Consider the following 24,381-nt stretch of genomic DNA (forward strand, 5'->3'; position numbering starts at 1 on the left):
CTAACGAGTCACATGACACCGGGGAGGGAAAATGGCTAATTTGGCCCAATGTGGACATTTTCACTTAGGTGTGTACTCACTTTTGTTGCCAGCGGTTTAGACATTAATGGCTGTGTGTTGAGTTATTTTGAGAGGACAGCAAATTTACACTGTTATACAAGCTGTACACTCACTACTTTACATTGCAGCAAAGTTTCATTTCTTCAGTGTTGTCACATGGAAAGATAGAATAAAATATTTACAAAAATGTGAGGGGTGTACTTACTTCTGTGAGATACGGTACATAAAGACTATTCCTGGTTTGTTTGATTCTGAACTTTACATGTTAATTGAAAGAGCTGATCACATTGGCCGCTGTACAATGTAGGAGACAGTCCGTCTGCTACTGGAGCTCTTGCTATTGTGAGAAGGTGTCCTGTGTTTATGGTTATGATGTATAATCTACTGTGTGAAGCTCGGTGACAACAAGTCTGACCTGTAGTGAAATCCTGATTAATCACAACAATGGCCAGGTGGGCACGGAGTCACCTCGGCTGCTTTAAGGGACTAGTTAATTAGCTATGTAAATTCTGATTCTGGTTACAGTTTGTATTGTTAGAGAGATGTCCTCCTGGTGTATATATTTGGGTGAGTTTGTGCAAAGTAACATTCCATGTTCAGGCTGTGTACTGTAACTGAGCAAGTCTCGCCTGGTTCTTACAATATCTGATATCTGAAGTTCCAGACTGGAGGAAGCAGTGTGCTGACGGAAGCACTCAAGCAGAGTGTGGGACGTTTCATTAGAGGGGGTGCTACTACACACAGAAATTTTTTTTAATCTTAAAGGGGTTGTAAACCCTCTGTCATTTAAAAAAAAAACAAAAAACATGTTATACTTACCTCCACTGTGCAGTTCATTTTGCACAGAGTGGCCCCGATCATTGTCTTCTGGGGTCCCCCAACGGTGCTTGCGGCTCCTCCCCGCATCAGTGAACCCCCTAGGAGAAGCACTCTCCCTGGGGGTTACCTTGCGGACACGTTCCCGAGTCCAGCATTTACATCCATAGACACAGAATGCCGGACTCGGCCACGCCTCCTGGGTCATTGGATTTGGTTGACAGCAGTGGGAGCCAATGGCTGCGCTGCTATCTATCTATCCAAACAAGAGCCAAGAACCCCGGCTAGAGAGGTAGAGCGCGTCTCCGGTGTGGGAATTACGGGGCTCAGGTGAGTAAAATGGGGGGGCTGGGGGGGGGGCTGGAGGGCCGGTCAGTGACAGAAGTTTTTTTACCGTATTGCATAGGATGCATTAAAGCGGAGTTCCACCCATATTTTTAAGTGCTCGGTATCCCAAGCTACTCTGTGCGCTTAAAACAATTTGGCATTTTTTTTAATACACTTACTGTTTTATCTGTGTTTTCATTAATCATTTCCTCCTCCCTGGCAGCAGCCGAGCACTTCATTTCCTGTCTGCAATGCCTCCTGGGAGATGTGTGTCATCAATCCCAGGAGGCAATGAGCATCGCTGGGCCGTAGCATTGCGTTATTTGCAAACCGGAAATGACGCGATGCAAGGCAGCCAGCTCCATTTTTAAAAAGGGTAACCAGGCTTTTGTTGCCATGGTTATCAAAGCTTCTTATACACAGTGATGGGCAGTGGGGGAGGCGGTTGGAACTTCTCAGCTCTAATTACATACAGAGCCCGGGGGAGAGCACAGACACACCATCACTTATTATTTATAATAGAGGAATATGATGGGGCAGTTTTGATGGTGGCAATATGATGGAGGCAGTTTTGATGGGGGCAGTTTGATGGTGGTAAGATGATGGGGCAATTTGATGGAGGCAATATGATGGAGGCATGTTGATGGGGGCAGTTTTGATGGGGCAATTTGATGGGGGCAGTTTTGATGGGGGCAGTTTTGATGGGGCAATTTGATGGGGGCAGTTTGATGGGGGCAGTTTTGATGGGGCGGTTTTGATGGGGGCAGTTCTGATGAGGGCAGTTTTGATGGGGGGCAATATGATGATATTATGATGGGGCAATTTCATGGTATTATGATGGGGCAATTTTGATGGGGCAATTTGATGGGGGCAGCTTTGATGGTGGCAATTTGATGGGGGCAGTTTTGATGGGAGCAATTTGGTGGAGGCATGTTGATGGGCAATATGATGAGGGGCAAATTTGATGGGGGCAATTTTGATGGGGGGCAATATGATGATATTATGATGGGGCAATTTGATGGTATTATGATGGGGCAATTTTGATGGGGCAATTTGATGGGGGCAGTTTTGATGGTGGCAATATGATGGGGCAGTTTTGATGGGGCAATTTTGATAGGGGCAGTTTTGATGGTGGCAATATGATGGTATTTTGATGGGGGAAATTTGATGGTATTATGATGGGAGCAATTTTGATGGGGGCAGATTTGATGGTAGCAATTTTGATGGGGGCAGTTTTAAAGGTGGCAATTTGATGGGGCAATTTGGTGGAGGCATAATGATGGGGTAATTTGATGGGAGCAGGTCTGATGGTGGCAGTTTTGATGGGGGAAATTTTGATGGTGGTAAGATGATGGGGCAGTTCTGATGGGGGCAATTTTGATGGGGCAATTTGATGGGGACAATTTGGTGGAGGCATGTTGATGGGGCAATATGATGGAGGCAGTTTTGATGGGGCGATATGATGGGGGGAATTTGATGGGGCAATATGATGGGGGCAGTTTTGATGAGGCAATATGATGGGGGCAGTTTTGATGGGGACAATATGATGGAGGCAGCCTTGATGGTGACAATTTGATGGAGACAATTTTGATGGTGGCAATGTGATGGGGGCAGTTTTGATGGTGGTAATATGAGGGGGCAATTTGATGGTGGTAATATGCTGGGGGCAATTTGATGGGGGCAATGTGATAGGGGTAATTTGATGGTGGTGATATGATGGTGGTAATATGATGGGGCAGTTTTGATGGGGACAGTTTTGATGGTGGCAATTTGATGGTGGTAATATGATGGGGTCAATATGATGGGGGCAGTTTTGATGGGGACAATATGATGGAGGCAGCTTTGATGGTGGAAATTTGATGGGGCAGTTTTGATGGGGCAGGTTTGATGGTGGGAATATGATGGGGGCAATTTGATGGTGGTAATATGCTGGGGCAATGTGATAGGTTTAATTTGATGGTGGTAATATGATGGGGGCAGCTTTGATGGTGGTAATATGATGGTGGCAATTTGATGGTGGTAATATTATGGGGCAGTTTTGTTGGGGCAATGTGATGGGGGCAGTTTTGATGGGGACAATATGATGGAGGCAGCTTTGGTGGTGGCAATTTGATGGGGGCAATTTGATGGGGGCAGTTTTGATGGTGGTAATATAGTGGGGGTAATTTGATGGTGGTAATATGCTGGGGGCAATTTGATGGGGGTAATTTGATGGTGGTGATATGATGGTGGTAATATGATGGGGACAGTTTTGATGGTGGAAATTTGATGGTGGTAATATGATGGGGGCAGTATGATGGGGGCAGTTTTGATGGAGGCAGCTTTGATGGTGGCAATTTGATGGTGGCAATTTGATGGGGGCAGTTTGATGGTGGTAATATGATGGGGCAATTTGAAGGTGGTAATATGCTGGGGGCAATTTGATGGGGGCAATGTGATAGGGATAATTTGATGGTGGTAATATGATGGTGGCAATTTGATGGTGGTAATATGATGGTGGCAATTTGATGGTGGTAATATGATGGGGCAATTTTATTGTTTCACTTTAAGCATTATTAAAATCACTGCTGCTGAAAAAACGGCTGTTTTTAAAACTTTTTTTGCATTGATACACGTCCCCTGGGGCAGGACCCAGGTCCCCAAACACTTTTTATGACAATAACTTGCATATAAGCCTTTAAAATTAGCACTTTTGATTTTTCATGTTCGTGTCCCATAGACTTTAACGGTGTTCGCGTGTTCGAACAAACTTTATGCCTGTTCATCCTATTATATTACTTTTATCAGTGTGTTAAAACTACATGTATTAGTAGTACATTGCCAAAGATCTATGTGCAGAATACAACAAAAAGCATTTGACACAGTTCCCCATAAACATTTACTGTACAAAATAAGGTTTGTTGGCATGGACCATAGGGTGAGTACATGGATTGAAAACTGACTACAAGGGCGAGTTCAGAGGGTGGTGATAAATGGGGAGTACTTAGAATGGTCAGGGTTGGGTAGTGGGGTCCCCCCAGGGCTCTGTGCTGGGACCAATCCTATTTTATTTATTCAGAAACGACCTGGAGGATGGGATAAACAGTTCAATCTCTGTATTTGCGGACGATATTAAGTAGGGGTGCAACGGATCAAAAATCTCACGGATCGGATCGATCCTCGGATCAGAGTCACGGATCGGATCGATCCTCGGATCAGCATAAAAAAACAAAAAAACAAAAACAAAACACACAAATCTTGTTACACCCACCGGAGTTTTAGATTTAAAAGCTATTTTCAACACGAAACCGAGCTTATATGCATAAATACAGTATTTGTGCATATAAGCTCAGTTTTGTGTTGAAAATGGCTTTTAAATTTAAAACTCCGGTGGGTGTAACAAGATGTCCGCTTGCCCCCTTCTCACTCTATCATTATTGTACTGTGCAGGAGTGTGGGGTGTAGCAAGATGGCGGCGACGAAACGTCACTTCCTGTTGAGACAGCGGCCACTTCCGGGTGTACCAAGATGGCCGCCGCTCCGGAGCTAGGCCGAAGCCGGGGCCTTTCCTATGGCTGAGGCTGAGGCCATTAATTTGTTCAGATCTTCTTGCAAGGTTTCCACATCCTGCAGAGAAGTTATTGCCCTGCTTAGCTTAATATTAGGGGTGCAACGGATCACCCTCCGCGGATCGGCACACCCGCAATCCGCGGAGGGTGATCCGTTGCACCCCTAATATTAAGCTAAGCAGGGCAATAACTTCTCTGCAGGATGTGGAAACCTTGCAAGAAGATCTGAACAAATTAATGGGGTGGGGAAACTACATGGAAAATGAGATTTAATGTAGAAAAATGTAAAATAATGCATTTGGGTGGCAAAAATATGAATGCAATCTATACTGGGGGAGAACCTCTGGGGCAATCTAGGATGGAAAGGGCAATCCAATAAGCAGCGCAGGTTACAGTGTGTAACAATAAGTCCCAATGCACATTTAAGGAACTCCTTTTAGCTCTGAAAAGCTATTCGTGAGATGTATACGGTCTGTTGCTAGGGCAGCCTTATCAAGGGGGTGAAGCCACTCCAATATGTAAGACAAGGAATAAACAAAAAAGGCGCCTCTTAGTAGGATCGTAAAAATGTAGTGTTACAATTACATTAGCACACTCACATATAGAGACTGTGTAGTCCGGCAGGGGTAAAGTCAGTAGAGGCCATGTCCGTGCTCTCAGATGCCTATCCTCACTGCTGGCTGCTGTCGTTGTGCCGACTTCCGGGTTACGATTGTGGATCGCTGTTCAGAACGAGGCTTGGTCGGGCAGTCAGGTGAAAGGCTGGAACACAGATGGAGTAGTGGCGCTGTACTGCTGTAAAGCAACGCGTTTCAGAGCATGCGCATTGCGGCGCGCTCCTTTGTCAAGCTATGGGAGATTATTGTGTTTGCGGCCTATTTATGTGCTAACCTAGCACTGCCACATAATGGACATAATGGGTAATCTAAAGGTAAATTTATTTAGCATCAATGAAGGGAAAGCATAAGGGAAATAAGTTATTAAAAACAAAGAATTAAAACTAGATTAAAATAGAATTAAAATTGAAATTAAAATTATAATTATAACATGCAACTTGCCTTTCTGCAATTTTATTTTCTATGTTGCACTACTTTTTATATACTTATTACGGCCAATATATATGAATGCATACCTATATATGTATGCATGCCTATATATTTATATTGCATACACAATGAGAAGAAAGACTCTTATAAATTACAACTATGACATTAATATTATCGCATATATAGCGTTTTATATTTATAAGTATAGAGAGGCTAGGGAGCAGAATTTAAACTAAGGGGATAAGATTCAATAGTTCTAATCTTATCCCCTTAGTTTAAATTCTGCTCCCTATAAATATATAGGCATGCATACATATATAGGTATGCATGCATATATATTGGCCGTAATAAGTATATAAAAAATAGTGCAACATAGAAAATAAAATTGCAGAAAGGCAAGTTGCATGTTATAATTATAATTTCAATTTTAATTCTATTTTAATCTAGTTTTAATTCTTTGTTTTTAATATCTTATTTCCCTTACGCTTTCCCTTCATTGATGCTAAATACATTTACCTTTAGATTACCCATTATGTCCATTAGGTGGCAGTGCTAGGTTAGCACATAAATAGGCTGCAAACACAATAATCTCCCATAGCTTGACAAAGGTGCGCGCCACAATGCGCATGCTCTGAAACGCGTTGCTTTACAGCAGTACAGCCCCACTACTCCATATGCATTCCAGCCTTTCACCTGACTGCCCGACCAAGCCTCGTTCTGAACAGCGATCCACGATCGTAACCCGGAAGTCGGCACAACGACAGCAGCCAGCAGTGAGGATAGGCATCTGAGAGCACGGACATGGCCTCTACTGACTTTACCCCTGCCGGACTACACAGTCTCTATATGTGAGTGTGCTAATGTAATTGTAACATGAAATTTTTACGATCCTACTAAGAGGTGCCTTTTTTGTTTATTCCTTGTCTAGGATGGAAAGGGACCTGGGGGTCCTAGTAGATGATAGGCTCAGCAATGGCATTCAATGCCAAGCTGCTGCTAACAAAGCAAACAGAATATTGGCATTAAAAAGGGGATTCATTCCAGAGATAAAATGATAATTCTCCCGCTCTACAGGACTCTGATCCTGCCGCACCTAGAGTATGCTGTCCAGTTCTGGGCACCAGTCCTCAGGAAGAGTGTACTGGAAATGGAGCGAGTACAAAGAAGGGTAACAAAGCTAATAAAGGGTCTGGAGGATATTAGTTAATGAGAGAAGAGATGCTTGAGAGGGGATGTGATTTCAATATACAAATATTGTACTGGTGACCCCACAGTAGGGATAAAACTTTTTCGCAAAAGGGAGTTTAACAAGACTTGTGGCCACTCATTAACATTAGAAGAAAAAAGGTTTAACCTTAAATTACGTAGAGGGTTCGTAGGTTGGACTTGATGAACTTGTGTGTTTTTTCAACCTCACCTACTATGTAACTATGTAGCACAAAATTTTGCTTAGACTAAACATTACATTGTCCATTTGTGTTTTAACTTGATTCATAAAATAAATTCGTTATATTCCCAGATATTCAGAAAAAGCACAAACAATATCTAATGGAGAAGACTGAGACTTTAGTGGAGCATAGACCCCCAGGAACTACCCTGGAACCACAAAGATTCCTCATAAATGAGCGTTATGTGAACCTGATTGTAGTCTCCCCTGATCATTTTAGACAGCGCCCCCAGAATGAGCTAATACAGACTGGGGTAAAACATGAGGAATGCTTGAAGAAAACACAAAGTGGACTGGAACACATTTCCCCCAACAAGCTGTTCCGATGGAACTCCCAGTCACAATGTGTACCACATGCAGTAATGGTGAGCGGAGTGCCAGGAATAGGGAAGACCACACTGATGCAGAAGTTTGTCTATGACTGGGTGACCGGAAAACACTACCAGAGATTTGCCTTTGTCTTTTTCTTCAGAATCCGGGACTTTAATAAACTGGGAGAGGTAAGCTTGGAGGAGATGATTCTTCAACAATATCCATATCTGGAGGGTCAGATTGGAGATATTTTACAAGATCCAGAGAGACTTATGTTTGTATTTGATGGATTAGATGAAAGTATTCATCAAATGTATTTTAGATTGAGTACACTGTCTAATCAAAAAGAGAGAACACATTTTGGTGAGATTGTGGACAGTTTGGTGAGGCAGAGTCTTCTTAAGGGTTGCTCTGTACTGATAACCAGCCGCCCAACCAGACTGGCATCAGTTGATACCGGTGTTTTTCAGAGAATAGCTGAGATCATGGGATTTCTTCATGAAGACAGACTGATCTTCTTTGATAATTTCTTTGGAAATGAGGAATTGTCAGAGAAGGCTTTTCATTATGTGCAGGAGAATGACACGCTGTACACTTTCTGTTATATCCCATCATACTGCTGGATCATCTGTACAGTGTTATCAATGTGCTTCAGATCCCAACCAACAATCACTGATCAGCTGATGACATCATTACCCAAAACAATGACACAACTCTTTGTGACTTTTGTCTCCAACATTCTGGCCAATCACAGCCAGAATAAAGATGGTGGTCACACTGCCCGGGAACTGCTGACATTTATTGGGTGGATGGCAGAACATGGAGTCATGAATCACATGATTGTATTTGATGAGCGTTATCTGGAGTCATTCAGTGTGAGAAATGATAATCATGTCTTTTCATGTTTTATGATGGAATCTGGTCAGCCTCCTGATGTGGATTACACCTTCTTACATCTCACTCTTCAGGAGTTTTTTGCTGCTTTAGTCCATTTTATTACCTATAATCCTGACAGATTACAGGAAGCACTTGATGATGCTGAATCTTACAATGACGGCCGCGCTGAAATATTCCTCCGTTTCCTCTGCGGTCTCTCAGACTCTTCTACTAGATCCATGTTAAAGTCTCATGTGGGGGAATTGTCTACTCAGGCTGCCAGAGATATCATCACCTGGATCCAGAAGAAAATACCAGAACAAAGATCTTACAAATCTATAAGAGGAAACACAGACCTTCCTAATGTATTCTACTATCTCTATGAGAGCAGGAATAAGGCTCTGGTGTCACAATGTATTGGATCAAATAAAGTTGACTTTTCTGGTACCCCCTTCAGCCCCCTGGACTGCTCTGTGCTGTCTTTTATCCTTCAATCCTGCAGAGAGATAGAAGAAGTAAATATAACTTCATGTAATATTCAGAATGAAGGATTGAGGAAACTTATACCGGCTCTACACAACATCAAGAGTTTGAGGTAAAGATTAACTATGAATAACATTTCTGTTAAATTTGAATTATCAGAAACTTCTCCAGATAAATGACAGATTATTGGATTGCTTGTTTCCTATATGTGGACTTTATATGTATTGATGTGAACACATTAGATAAGTGCACACAATGAACAGAAGAGTAGAGGCAGCAGAATCTGATCTATGGGAAGTCTGTCAGATAGCAGTGACAGGATTGGTCCAATGTCTGTGGGGTCTCAGGTCTGACCTTACAGAGCTACAAGGAGATTTAAATTGGTTCTGCTTTTGCCTGAATATGCAGCCCACCCCCCAAAAATGTATTATACTGGTGGCTAAAATCTTAATTTAGCTTTTTCCCACAATTTTTTTTTTTACATTTTGCTATAATAGATATCCCCCAAAAATATATAAAAACATTTTTTTTTCCTCAGTTTAGGCCGATCGTATTCTTCTATATATTTTTGGTAAAAAAAATCGCAATAAGCGTTTATTGATTGGTTTGCGCAAAAGTTATAGCGTCTATAAAATAGGGGATAGTTTTATGGCATTTTTATTAATAATTTTTTTTACAAGTAATGGTGGCGATCAGCGATTTTTATTGTGACTGCGACGTTATGGGGGACATGTCAGACATTTTTTACACATTTTCGGGACCATTGTCATTTATACAGCGATCAGTGCGATTAAAAATGCACTGATTACTGTGTAAATGACACTGGCAGTGAAGGGGTTAACCACTAGGGGGCGGGGAGGGGTTAAGTGTGTCCTAGGGGAGTGATTCTAACTGTAGGGGGGATGGGCTGTTTGTGTCACTACGCTGATCACAGCTCCCGATGACAGGGAGCTGTGATCAGTGACACTTGTCACTAGGCAGAATGGGGAGATGCTGTTTACATCAGCATCTCCCCGTTCGTCCTCTCCGTGAGGCAATCGCAGGTATCCCCGTGGCGATCGAGTCTGCGGGACCCGCGACCTGACTCACAGAGCTCCCGGCGGCGTGCACGCAATGGCACGGCGGGGAATTAAAATGGAAGTACCTGTAAGTTCATTTGCCCAGCCGTGCCATTCTGCCGATGTACATCGGCGAGCGCCGGTTGGGAAGTGGTTAATACTTATACTGTGGATTTTGTCATGGTTTTTTAATACATTTTTTTATGGTATTTATATATTCTTACCATGAGTTTAAAATTACAAAAAGAATGAATATTAATTTCCCACAGTCGTTTTTAAGTGTTTTTAATATTTTGTGCATTTTATTAAAGTATTTATGTATGTTTTTTTCACTAACAGTCTAAAATCCAGTTTACCATTTTATTGTAATATGTGGAATAATGTATATGGCTCCGGTTTTTGTATTAGCAATTGCATATTGTCATTGCACTACAACTGCTCAGAATGTAACGGCATGATGTTACAATAAATCCTAGGTCACTATGGCAACCCGCTAACAACGTGTGGCTATAAATCCCTTCACGCTCATCACAAGGCTTTATTAGCTTTAAAAAGTCACATCACCTGTGACTCCACGCGTCAGGAGGAGGAGCCAGTGACATCACCCCAGTGTGTATGATACACGAAAGGGCTGTGAGGAGGAGTAAGCTTACGCGCCTGACTGTTACTAACAAGCTTTTTTTACCTGGGCACATGTGAGTGTATCTATCTTAGCTTATCTAGCCCAGTTGGTTTCAGCAATATTGCGCTATTGTGTGTTTCTTTTTTCTGAGAACCGAGATCCATGGTGAAAAGATTGCTTTGTGTCAAGGAGTAAGGACAAGCTAAAGAGGTTTAAAAAGCCCAATTGATTTCACCAGAGTTTGGAGTTAGCTTGATCGGCAGATATATGCAAGAAGAGACTTTTTGTGCCTAGTTGTGTTGGAAGGTGAATGCACAGGAGATTATCACTATTGAATTTGTTACAGAAGATTCACATTGTATTTTGCATTTATAATTTTGCATTTATTTGATGGGCAGGTTGACATATAATTTTTTATTTTACGCATTGTCACTTTTTTTCACAAGTAATAGGTGGTACTGTGCTTCATCATAGGTTGATATTAGCGCACCAATTACTTTTAATTTATGTACTGCATTAGTGTGAGATCACTTTCATTGGCTGCAGCTGTTATCGTTTTTATATTTTTTCACGTTCCAGTTTTAAATCATACCAGCGCTTTAGTATCTATTATCACTAACTATGTTTGGGTATCTATTTACTTGGCGTAACATCATCTTTCACATTATACAAAAAAAAATTGGACTAACTTTACTGTTTTGTTATTTTTTAATTCAGGAAAAATTATTGCGCAAATACCATGCAAAATAAAAAGTTGCAATGACCGCCATTTTATTTCCTAGGATGTCTGCTAAAAAAAACATAATGGTTGGGGGTTCTGAGTAATTTTCTAGCAAAAAATTATGATTTTTACATGTAGGAGAGGAGTGCCAGAATAGGCCTGGTATGAAAGTGATGGCTCATCTGTCACTGAAACCTCCAGAATGGAAAGATCCTGTGACCTCCCTGCAACTGGGGTGCAAGGTGCTGAGGGCATTTTGAAGGATTTGTCCTGTGAGCTGGACCCCTTAATGGCTGCAGAGGGTTAGATTGTTGTGTTTTCCCAGTATTTTGGGGTGGGTTGTGTGCAAATCGTTCCAATTTGGCTGCTGCTTCTTTGCTCCTATCATTATCTTTTACTGTCCGTTGTGGCTGCGAGTGAAAGAAGTCCTGTAATACTGATGTGTCTCCTTTTCTTTTTTGTCATAGTTCTCAGCCGTGTCTCCAGTTATAAAATGAGTGCAGACCCAACTACAAATTCCTAACCCTCTAGAATTTTTTTTTTTAATGGACTGCTCCTTAGCAAACACTAAAAGGCGTCCTCTATTCCACTCATTTGGTGATTCCTAAAATAGCATACAATGAGGGAGAAAAAAACAAAAAAACAGACCACGCCCCCAAGCAAAACCTGTCAGGTTACTCTTAAACAATCTATTCATTTTTATAAATTCTATGTTTTTTTTGTGGGCGGGTGACCAACACTATTTAGGCTGGTACAGCATTAACCACTTCAGCCCGGAAGGTTTTACCCCCTTCCTGACCAGAGCACTTTTTACAATTTGGCACTCTGCTGCTTTAACTGGTAATTGCGCGGTCATGCAATGTTGTACCCAAACTAAATTTGCGTCCTTTTTTTCCCACAAATACAACTTTCTTGTGGTGGTATTTGATCACCTCTGCGTTTTTTGTTTTTTGTGATATAAACGAAAAAATTACAAAATGCATTCAGCCACATGTCTCGGGTAAAAATAAATAAATAAGCATATATTTATTGGTTTGCGCAAAAGTTATAGCATCTACAAACTAGGGTACATATTCTGGAATTTACGCAGCTTTTAGTTTGACTGCCTATATCATTTCTTGAGGTGATATAATGGCAGGGCAGTACAAACCCCCCAAATTACCCTATTTTGGAAAGTAGACACCCCAAGGAATTGGCTGAGAGGCCTGTTGAGCACATTAAAGGGACACTAAAGGTTCATTTAAAAAAAAAAATAACAAACATGTCATACTTACCGCTTAGTGGCCCCGAACGTCCTCTTCTGGGGTCCCACGGCGGCTGTCTCGGCTCCTCCCGCAAGAGCTAACCCCCTCTGGGAAGCTCCCTCCCGAGGGAGTTACCTTTGCAGGCGCGCTCCCATGTTCTACACTCGGCGTGCATAGCCGCCGAGTGTATGACTCGGCCCCGCCCCCCGGCAGCCGCGTCACTGGATTTGATTGACAGCAGCGGGAGCCAATGGCTGCACTGCTATCAATCTATCCAATGAGGAGCCGTTCAGACATTGAGAGAATGACGCGGGATCGCACACACGGAGATTCGGGGCTCAGGTAAGTAAAATGGGGGCTTGGGGGGGCCGCAGAGTGCAAGGTGTTTTTTCACTTTCATGCATAGGATGCATGAAAGTGAAAAAACACAAAGCTTTACAACCCCTTTTAAATATTTTATTTTTTTGTCATAAGTGATTGAAAAATGACAGGAAAAAAATTACAAAAAGTTATCACTGAAATGATACAGTTCTCACACATGGCATGAGTATATGTGAAATTACACCCCAAAATACATTCTGCTGCTTCTGAGTACGGAGATACCACATGTGTGAGACTTTTTGGCAATCTAGCTGCATACAGGACCCCGAAAACCATTCACCGTCTTCAGGCTTTCTAAGGGTGTATATTTTTGTTTCACTCCTCACTACCTATCACAGTTTGGAAGGCCATGAAATACCCAGATAGCACAAAACCTCCAAAATTACCCCATTTTGGAAAGTCGACACCACAAGCTATTTGATAAGAGGCATGTTGAGTATTTTGCAGATCTCGCTTTTTGTCACAAAAATTGTAAAAATTTAAAAAAGAAAAAAAAAATGTTCCCTTTTCATTCTTCATTGAAAATGAGAGCTGCAAAATACTCACCAGGCCTCATAGCAAATACCTTTGGGTGTCAAATTTCCAAAATGGGGTCATTCGGGGAGGTTTTGTGCTATCTGGGCCTTTCATGGCCTCCGAAACTGTGATAGATCATGAGGAGTGAAATCACCATTTTACACCCTTAGAAATCCTGGAGGCGGTGATTGGTTTTGGGATCCTGTCCATGGCTAGGCTCCCAAAAAGTCCCACACATGTGACATCCTCATACTCAGGAGAAGCAGCAGAATGTATTTTGGGGTGTAATTCCACATATACCCATGCCATGTTTGAGTAATACAGTCAGGTCCATAAATATTGGGACATTGACACAATTCTAATCTTTTTGGCTCTATACACCACCACAATCGATTTGAAATGAAACAAACAAGATGTGCTTTAACTGCAAACTTTCAGCTTTAATTTGAGGGTATTTACATCCTAATCAGGTGATTGGTGTAGGAATTACAACAGTTTGTATATGTGCCTCCCACTTTTTAAGGGACCAAAAGTAATGAGACAATTGGCTGCTCAGCTGTTCCATAGCCAGGTGTGTGTTATTCCCTCATTATCCCATTTACAAGGAGCAGATAAAAGGTTCAGAGTGGAATCTGTTGCTGTCAACTCTCAATATGAGATCCAAAGAGCTGTCACTATCAATGAAGCAAGCCATCATTAGGCTGAAAAAAAGAAACAAACCCATCAGAGAGATAGCAAAAACATTAGGTGTGGCCAAATCAACTGTTTGGAACATCCTTAAAAAAAAAGAATGCACCGGAGAGCTCAGCAACACCAAAAGATCCGGAAGACCACGGAAAACAACTGTGGTGGATGACCGAAGAATTCTTTCCCTGGTGAAGAAAACACCCTTCACAACAGTCGGCTAGATCAAGAACACTCTCAGGAGGTAGGTGTATGCGTGTCAAAGTCAACAATCAAGAGAAGACTTCACCAGAGTGAATATAGAGGGTTCACCACAAGATGTAAACCATTGGTGAGCCTCAAAAACAGGAAGGCCAGATTAGAGTTTGCCAAACAACCTCTAAAAAAACCTTCACAGTTCTGGAACAACATCCTATGGACAGATGAGACCAAGATCAACTTGTACCATAGTGACGGGAAAAGAAGAGTATGGAGAAGGAAAGGAACTGCTCATGATCCAAAGCATACCACCTCATCAGTGAAGCATTGGTGGTGGTATTGTCGTGGTGGTGGCGTGGGCATGTATGGCTGCCAATGGAACTGGTTCTCTTGTATTTATTGATGATGTGACTGCTGACAAAAGCAGCAGGATGAATTCTGAAGTGTTTCGGGCAATATTGTCTGCTCATATTCTGCAAAATGCTTCAGAACTCATTGGATGGCGCTTCACAGTGCAGATGGACAATGACCTGAAGCATACTGCGAGAGCAACCAAAGAGTTTTTTAAGGGAAAGAAGTGGAATGTTATGCAATGGCCAAGTCAATCACCTGACCTGAATCCGATTGAGCATGCATTTCACTTGCTGAAGACAAAACTGAAGGGAAAATGCCCCAAGAACAAGCAGGAACTGAAGACAGTTGCAGTAGAGGCCTGGCAAAGCAGTAATTGACTGAAAAGTATTTGCAACCAAGTATTAAAAAGTGAAAGTTTGATGGATGATTGTTAATCTGTCCCATTACATTTGATCCCTTAAAAAGTGGGAGGCACATATAATTCCTACACCGTTCACCTGATTTGGATGTACCCTCAAATTAAAGCTGAAAGTCTGCAGTTAAAGCACATCTTGTTTGTTTCATTTCAAATCCATTGTGGTGGTGTATAGAGCCAAAAAGATTAGAATTGTGTTGATGTCCTAATATTTATGGACCTGACTGTATATCATTTAGTGACAACTTTGTGCAAAAAAAAAAAAAGTTTTTAATTTTCCCAAAGCTTGTGGCAAAATATTAAGTATTCCATGGACTCAACATGCCTCTCAGCAAAAAGCTTGGGGTGTCTACAAAATGGGGTCATTTGGGGGGGTTTTGTGCTATCTTGGCATTTCATGGCCTCTGAAACTGTGATAGGTAGTGAGGAAGTGAAATCACCATTTTACGTCCTTAGAAAGCCTGAAGGTGGTGATTGGTTTTCAGGGTTCTGTATGTGGCTAGGCTCCCAAAAGGTCTCACACATGTGGTATCCTCGTACGGAGAAGCAGCAGAATGTATTTTGGGCTGTAATATCACATGTACCCACGTCGTGTGTGAGCAATATATCATTTAGTGACAACTTTGTATAAAAAATAAATTGTAATTTTCCCAAAACTTGTGGCAAAATATAAAACATTCCATGGACTCAACATGCCTATCAGCAAATAGCTTGGGGTGTCTACTTTCCAAAGTGGCATCATTTGGGGGGGGGTACGAACTGTCCTGGTATTTAATGTACAACATTAGAAGCTTATGCCACTCATCATCCACTCTTCTAACCGCTTGAAGATCAAGCCCTTTCTGATACTTTTTGTTTACATGAAAAAAGGGTTTTTTTTGCTAGAAAATAACGTTGAACTCCCAAACATTATATATTTTTTTTGTTGTAAATTTTTTATTTAAAGATATGACATGGATACAAACAGAAGACAACTTCGCATTGCATATAGACTGTAATGAACGCATCAAGTATAACAACCATACAAAACAGTTGCATGTGAGTGAAGGTCGCTATTCAGTCAGGCTTACTCCACTAGCTGAAGTGTAATATAGGGTAAACATTAACATCTGTGTCCATCACTTTTTGTTTCTTTTTAATTGAAAGAGAGAAATAGAAAAGGAAAAGAGAGAGAAGATGAGGGAAAGAGAGGGCAGAGAGAAAGAGAGAGGGAGAGAGAGCGAGAAGAAAAAATAAAATAAAAAAACCCTCAAGGGGGGGGCAGGGAGGGAGGGGCAGTTACCCCTAGGGAGCCAAGATCGGTAACGCTGAACTGGCGATGGGGATCCTAGATGGTGGATCCTGCCAAGTATTGGTGGAATTCGTCAGAGAACCGAAAGAGGTTCCAATGAAACCATCTGGACTTATGTTCCTCCGATCTCGCAAAGCAGAGGTCAGATCTTCCATTTGCTCAATGTCCTTCACTCTTGCAAGCCATTGGGCTACTGTTGGCGCAGACTGTTGCTTCCAAAGAGGTAGGATGCTGGCCCGAGCAGCATTAAGGAGATGCTTGAAGAGGGATTTATGGTAACGTTTCCTTGATAGGGGGTACGGTTAAGGAGAACTGCAGCTGGGTTATCCTGAAGGGAGATGTCTGTGAGTTTCTGTATGAGCTTAAGCACCGGCTGCCAAAAAGTTTGGCGCACAGGGCAGTCCCAAAAAATATGTAAGAGGGTGCCAGAGTGTAGGCCGCATTGCCAACAGCGATCAGTTTGTAGAGGAAATATCTTAGCCAGCACGGAAGCAGTTCTGTACCAGAGCGTCACTATTTTATATGCGTTCTCTTGATATTTGCTGCATAGAAAGGATTTCTGTGTGAAAAAGAGTATGCATTCTTTTTGGGATTCTGTGAAGGTGACTTGCAAGTCTCTCTCCCATTTCGCTAAGCATGGGCGGTCTTCAGTGGCGTGAAGGTCTAACAATGATTTGTAGGAGGTTGATAAGGACCTTCGGATTGGTCCCTCACCCAAGCAGAGTTCCTCAAAATAGTGGAGCTTTCTGACAAAGTGGGTTGGTTTGGGAAGTGAGAAAGTTGGTTGATCCTACAGTGGTCTAAGATTGGGGCCCAACCTGAGAGCAAGTTCTCCATAGTTAGCCAACCGGAGGAACATAAGGACGAGGAGGCCCTCATGAGTCCCTGTGTGCTTGTGAGAGAAAGGACGGATCAGTGAGGCCAGGTATAAAATCCGGGTGACCAATAAGTGGCGTCAGTGGGGATGGAAAATTTCTTAGTGAGGCTAAACGGAAAAACCTTTTTAAGCTCCATAAGAGTTGGTCCAATCAGTGGGTGAGTAGTCAAGTGGGTGGCAGGAGTTTTCCCTGCCCAAGGTAGACCCGCTAGTGGGGCCCAGGCTGCCTCCTGTTCCAGTGACACCCAGAGCTTCAAATCACTGTGACAGCACCAGTCCACGACCCTGGTCATATGTGCCGCAGTATAGCAAAGGTCTGGATCTGGAAATCAGAGACCGCCTTTAATCTGTGGTCGTAGTAGTAGTAGTGCTCTGCTGAGACGTGGGTGTTTACCACGCCAGATGAATCTGATGAATATTGAACGCACAGCGTGAAAGAATGTCTGAGATATCTTGACGTGCCTGCAATAAGTACAGAAGTCTGGGCATTGCATTCATTTTGAGTATATTGCAACGGCCGAACCAGGAAAGGGCCAGAGAGTCCTACCTCCCAAGATCAGCAGCGAGCATAGATAAAAGGGGCTGGAAGTTGAGGGCGACAATGTCTTGTAGGTTTGCAGAGATTTTTGTTCCTAGGTATTGAATTGAGCGGGCAGCCCATTTGAATGGGTAGAAGAGGCGTAGGTTAGAAATGGTAGAATCTGACAAGGAAACACTTAAGGCCTCTGATTTTTGTAAATGAACCTTAAAATCAGACAGGGTGCCATAGCGCTTCAGCTCCTGCAACAGGAAGGGTAAAGAGGTGAGGGGCTCGGTAATGTAGAATAAAAGGTTGTCAGCATAAGCTGCAACTTTGTGTTGACATTGGCCCGACTGGATGCCTCTAATGGACTGATTACCTCTGATATGGTGTAGAAAAGGTTCCAGGGAAAGGACAAACAGCAATGGAGATAGGAGGCAGCCCTGTCTGGTGTGATTTGAAATAGAGAAAGGGCTGGAGTCATAGCCATTTACCCGAACAGTCTCTGTGGGATTATCATAGATGGCCGATATCTATGACAGGATGGGATCTGGCATACCTACGAATTTAAGTGTCTCCTGGAGGAAAAACCAGTCCACCCTGTCAAAAGCCTTCTCGGCATCTGTGGATTTATATATTTTTTTAAAGCAAAGGCCCTACAGATTAACCACTTCAGCCCCGGAAGGATTTACCCCCTTCCTGACCAAGCCCTTTTTTACGATACGGCACTGCGCCGCCTTAACTGACAATTGTGCAGTTGTGCGACTTTCTACCCAAACAAAATACATTTTTTGCCACAAATAGAGCTTTCTTTTGGTGGTATTTGATCACCTCTGCGTTTTTTATTTTTTGCGCTATAAACAAAAAGAGCGACAATTTGGAAAAAAAACAATATTTTTTACTTTTTGCTATAATAAAAATCCCCCAAAAATATATAAAAAAAGCTAATTACTTCCTCAATTTAGGCCAATATGTATTCTACATATTTTTGGTAAAAAATCGCAATAAGCGTATATTGATTGGTTTGTGCAAAAGTTATAGCGTCTACAAAATAGGGGATAGATTTCTGGTATTTTTATTATGATTTTTTTATTAATGGCGGCGATCTGCGATTTTTATAATGACTGCGACATTGCGGCAGACAGATCGGACACTTTTGACACTATTTTGGGACCATTGACAGTTATACAAGGATCAATGCTATAAAAATTCACTGATTATTGTATAAATATCACTGGCAGAGAAGGGGTTAAACACTAGGGGGCAATCAAGGGGTAAGTGTGTTCTAACTGTAGGGGGGATGGGCTCACTAGAACATGACCGAGATCACTGGGAGCAATATGACTGGCTAACAGTCATATTGCTAGGCAGAACAGGGAAATACCTTGTTTACATAGGCATTTCCCTGTTCTGCCTCTCCGTGCCACAATCGTGGGCCAACTGTCAGAAATCATGAATCAGACCGAGACAGAATACAGTTAATCACACTTGTTTAATAATAATAATAAAAAGGTAAACAGAGTAAGCGTAGTCAAAAACAAGCCAGAGTTCAGTAACCGGAACGGGTAGTCAGCCAAGCCAATGTCAGAGAGCCAGAGGTAAACGTAGTAGTACAGCAAGCAGGATCAGGAGCCAGAAAGAACGTCAGCCGAGCAAGTCTTTTTTTTTTTTTCACAATAGAAAAAGTTTTTATTCAAGATTTAAACATTACAAGCGATGCATAGGCACATTTAGATATAATAACAGTATATATACATAGTCACAAGATAGATGATCAATTTTCCATATAGACAACATAAAGAAGAATGAGAGCAGTACATGGCATTGCAGCAAAACAGTGATGTAGAGGTAGTATATTAAAGTAATCAATCAAGAAGGTCAGGTGGAAGGGGATAGGGAGGGGAGGGAAAAGGAAAGGGAGGGGGGGAAGGGGGGGGACGGCTTAAGGATACTTAGAAGATGAGGGGGGGAGGGGCGAGAGGGGGAGGCAAGGAAGGAACCATAAATACCTCAATAACTTAATTAAACACATACCCTAGATGATGTTTAAAGATAACTCAATCCTGTCATATGACAGCTGGCATCTCTGCGTCAGCTTGGACATCATTCACAACCTCAGCACCCCATGCATCTATCCAGCCCGACCATATCTTATCAAATTTCTTGGGGCAATTACGATTGAGATGCGTAAGTTTATATAGTGGGAGTATAGAGTTCATTGCTAGGCGCCATGAAGATACTCTAGGGGGTGATGCGTCCTTCCAATGGAGAACAGAACGTAGCATAGCTCAAAAATAGTTTGGTATATTTACCTCTAACATCTGGACTGAAAATGTTCAATAGCATTGCCTTGGGATGGGCTCCCACATCCAAGGAGGTAACCTGGCTGAGAGTGTTAGATATTTCCGTCCAATAGTCTCCGAGGCGAGGACAAGACCACACCATATGAATAAAAGAGGCGGACTCTAGACCACATCTGGCGCAGGCCACCTGACTGTTAGGTGTCATAATTGTCAGACGTTTTGAGGTGTAATAGGCCCTGTGAAGGAACTTGACCTGCATAAATCGCTCTCTGGGTGATATTGTGTTAATCACAAAAGAGGATACACACGTTTCCCATTCTTCCTCTGATAAGTCAGGAATGTCTGCTTTCCACTTGACAAGTTTCTTTGCAGGGGGTATGAACAAATGAAAATATAGAGTAGACAGTGGTCTATCTATGATTTTAGATGTAAGCAATCCCTCCACAGGGTCTGATTCTAACTGGATAATAGATGGAAACTGCTTCCTATAGGCATGTCGGAGTTGATAATATCTAAACAGCATCCAGCCCGGTAGTGAGTAAGCATTTTTGAGATCTGAAAATGTTCTTATTTTACCACCCAGCACAATGTGTTATAGTTTAACAATTCCCTTTCTTGCCCAGACTTGAGGGTCTGGGACCGACTTCAAATGCGGCAGTCTAGGGTTGCCCCAAAGAGGGATGTGCGGGGAAAACTTCTCTGGATTGTTGAAACTATTCCTAGCCTTGTTCCAAACTATAATAGTAGTGCTCATCAGATCCGTAATACCAGGGTGGGATTTCACTCCTCTGAACACCACATTACTGAGAGAGGAGTAAGACCCCATGATGGCAGCTTCCAGGGTCACTGCCGGATTATCACGTGGTTGAGAGAACCACCACCTAACTGTCACCAGGACGGCCGCCCAGAAATATACCTGGAAATCCGGTAAGGACAAACCCCCCTGGGTAATGGGCAGGTGAAGGGTAGCCATGGCCAGTCTCGGGGGCCTACCATTCCAGATAAAGGAAGACAATATACCTTTTAATTTAGTAAAAAACGAAGCCGGGGGGATCAAGGGTGAATTTCGAAAAAAGTACAAAAATTTGGGCAAGTATATCATTTTAATTAGGTTTACTCTCCCCACTGGAGAAAGGGGGAGAGTTTTCCATGTTATACATTTTTGCGAGAGATTTTTTAATAGTGGCTGAAGATTCAGTTCAAAATATGTGGACAGTGGAGCTCTAATCCGTACTCCTAAATATTTAAATTCAGGTGTCCAGTTTAGGGGGGTACCTGTCGGTGGGTTTTGACCGGATGCACTTAATGAGAAGATTATCGATTTTACCCAATTTACCCTAATGCCCGAGTAGATGCCAAACTCATCAATTATTTGGAGTGCTGGTGGGAGGGATGATATGTCTTTAAGAAACAGTAGGGTATCATCAGCATAAAGGGATATTTTGTCTATCACTACTCCCACCTGGATGCCCTGTACCAGAGGGGAGGCTCTAATGCGGGCAGCCATGGGTTCCATGGCTAGGGCAAACAGTCCAGGAGAAAGCGGACAGCCCTGCCTAGTACCCCTAGATAGAGGAAAAGAAGACGACAATGAGTTGTTTGTTCGTATGCGAGCTGATGGATTATTATATAGCATCCGCACCCAGCCGATGAAGCGAGGGCCAAATCCAAATTTGCGCAGGACAGCCCAGAGGTAGCACCACTGCACCGAGTCAAAAACTTTCTCGGCATCAAGAGAGGCTACTACCTCCGGGCCACCCCCGCCTGCCCTAGAAAGGTGCTTAAGGAGACGCCTGATGTTTATATCAGTTCCTCTTCCTGGCATGAATCCAGACTGATCTGGATGGACCAGTGCCGTGATCACAGTGTTCAACCGTCTGGCCAGTACTTTGGCCAATAACTTAGTATCGACGTTGAGAAGTGATATTGGCCGATACAAGGCACACTGATCAGGGGGTTTGCCAGGCTTAAGAATGACCACTATGACCGCCTCAGCCATAGTTGGGGGTAATGAGCCCCTTTCCGTGGCTTTTTGGAGCATTAACCTAAACGATGGGAGAATTTCTTCAGCATATGTTTTATAGAATTCGGCTGGAATTCCGTCTGGGCCTGGTGTCTTACCGTTTTGCAAGGAGGCTACTGCTCGCTGAATTTCTTCTAATTGTATCGGACCATCTAATGCCTCCCTAAACGTGGATGTCAGGCAAGGGAGCTCCACCCAGTCAAGGTAACTGGTCAGTTCCTCATCCGAGCATCCCATCCGAGAACCGTAGAGGTCCCAATAGAATGAAGCAAACTTATTATTGATGTCCGCGGGATCAGTCAAGATCGTCCCGTCTGAATCACCAATAGATGAGATGGTCACCGGGGAGGAGCTTTCCCTCACCAGCCATGCCAGCATACTGCCTGTTTTTTCTCCATGTTCAAAGATTCTTTGAGACTGGTGTAAAAATGTGGTCTTTGTGGCCGCTGTGCGTAATAAAAGAACGTCTCTCAACACTGCCTGGAAGTTCAAGTAAATCTCAGAGGATCCTGTTGTGGAGTATGCCTCCTCCAATGCTGCTACCCTCCTCTCGGCTGTCTGTGTTTCACTCCTCAGATCCTTCCGGATCTTTCGGATATGTGTTTGGAAACTGCCCCTAGTGAAGGCCTTAAATGCGTCCCAGGATGCGGTCAGAGTCTCTGATTGGTCTAGGTCTCTCCAATATTGTATCGCCTCGGATCTATAGGGTTCAGATACCCTAGTGTCAGTCAACCAGAATCTGGATAACCTCCAAAGATTCTCCCCTGGGGCATTAGATACACAAAGCTTTAAAGCGAGCGGAGCGTGATCGGATATGCCACGGGGGGAGTATATTGATGTCCCGAACCATGGGCAGAACAGAGCCCCCCACATAGGCAAGATCTATCCATGATAGGGTCTTGTGGGAGGCTGAGTAACAAGTGTAGGCACGCCGAGAAGGATGACGCCACCTCCACACGTCAGTCAAGTTAGACGCCTCCGCCCAAGAGGACAGCTCTGAATGAGAGCCTGTCCCTGGTGTGAGCCTGTCCATTGCAGGATCCGGGACCAGGTTGAAGTCTCCCAGTATTACCACATTATCTGTACCAAAGGCAGCTATTTTAGTCCTCATGCACAGGGACGTTTTTACAGCTGCTTTTTTGAGCTTTTTTTGCAGCTTAAAAAGGCCTGTCTATGTTAGTCTATGGCTTCATGCCCACCTAGGCGTTTTTGAGCTGCAAGTGGCATAGGCGTTTTTAAGCTGTAAAAAAAACCCAGGACCAGTGGGTTCTGAGAGACGTTTTTCAGCTGTAAAAACGCTCTAACGCTGAAAAACGCTCAAAAACGTCATTCACCAACGTTTTTTAGCGTTTTTGATCCATTGAAAAAAAAAAAAAAAATTTGAAAAAAAAAAAAAATGCTCAAAAACGCTAACGCGGAAAAACGATCAAAAACGATCAAAAACGCTATTGCAAAAACGCTGAAAAAAGCTGAAAAAAGTTAAAAAACGCCACTGCAAAGATACTGGCGTTTTCATAACGTTTTTTTAACAGCCTGTGTGCATGAGGGCTTAGAGATAATTTGGTTAAGCACCCTTATAGAGGCCGGGGGGGGTAGGTACAATCCCACCACTACCAACTCCAGTTTGTCCACAATGGCATGTAAAATTACAAACCGACCGTCAGGGTCAAGCTCCAGCGCCAGCAATCTAAATGGTGTGGACTTGTGCACTAAAATGCTAACCCCCCTGGAGTAATTAGTATACGTGGAGTGGTACTGGTGTCCCACCCAGGGTCGTCTTAGACTCAGAAGTTTGCTTCCCATCAAATGGGTCTCTTGTAATATGCAGATATGGGGGTGGTGTGCTTTGAGGAATTGGAACACCAGTGACCTCTTAACAGAGGAATTCAGTCCCCTGGTGTTCCATGAAATTATGGTACAATCAGCCATCTACGCTCGAGAACACATTTACCATCCATATATCACCATGTAGAAACAGATGCAAGGCCCTGACCCTTGACAAGGTCAGGACATGGCACCTAGCGTATCTTGTGACAAGAAAAATTGCATCGCTTGTGAAAAAACAGTAAATCAACAAAGTATAACAAAACATTCCCAACCAAGCCCCCCACCCCCCACCCCGCCAGCCCCGACCCAAACCTCGGGGAGGCTCAGGATCCCAACTTCGAACCAAGGCGAACACGCCTGTAATGGGGTACCGTGAGCGGAACAGCAACCACAAAGCAGCAGTCAGGTGATGAAAAACATCCAGTCCTCTGC

The 24,381-nt window shown here is 43.0% G+C and overlaps 1 protein-coding gene across 3 annotated transcripts in view; it reads left to right on the top strand.

Moving 5' to 3' along the window:
- Window positions 1-24,381, top strand: part of LOC141116964 (NACHT, LRR and PYD domains-containing protein 12-like) — a 264,975-nt gene that overhangs the window by 81,331 nt on the left and 159,263 nt on the right. For all 3 annotated transcript variants that reach the window (XM_073609492.1, XM_073609494.1, XM_073609493.1), the window contains one exon: window positions 7,317-9,027. In XM_073609492.1, coding sequence (XP_073465593.1) covers window positions 7,317-9,027 — 1,711 coding nt within the window. The remainder of the gene's footprint in view (window positions 1-7,316; window positions 9,028-24,381) is intronic.

The sequence above is a fragment of the Aquarana catesbeiana genome, linkage group LG13, assembly GCF_042186555.1.
Source record: "Aquarana catesbeiana isolate 2022-GZ linkage group LG13, ASM4218655v1, whole genome shotgun sequence".
NCBI lineage: Eukaryota > Metazoa > Chordata > Amphibia > Anura > Ranidae > Aquarana > Aquarana catesbeiana.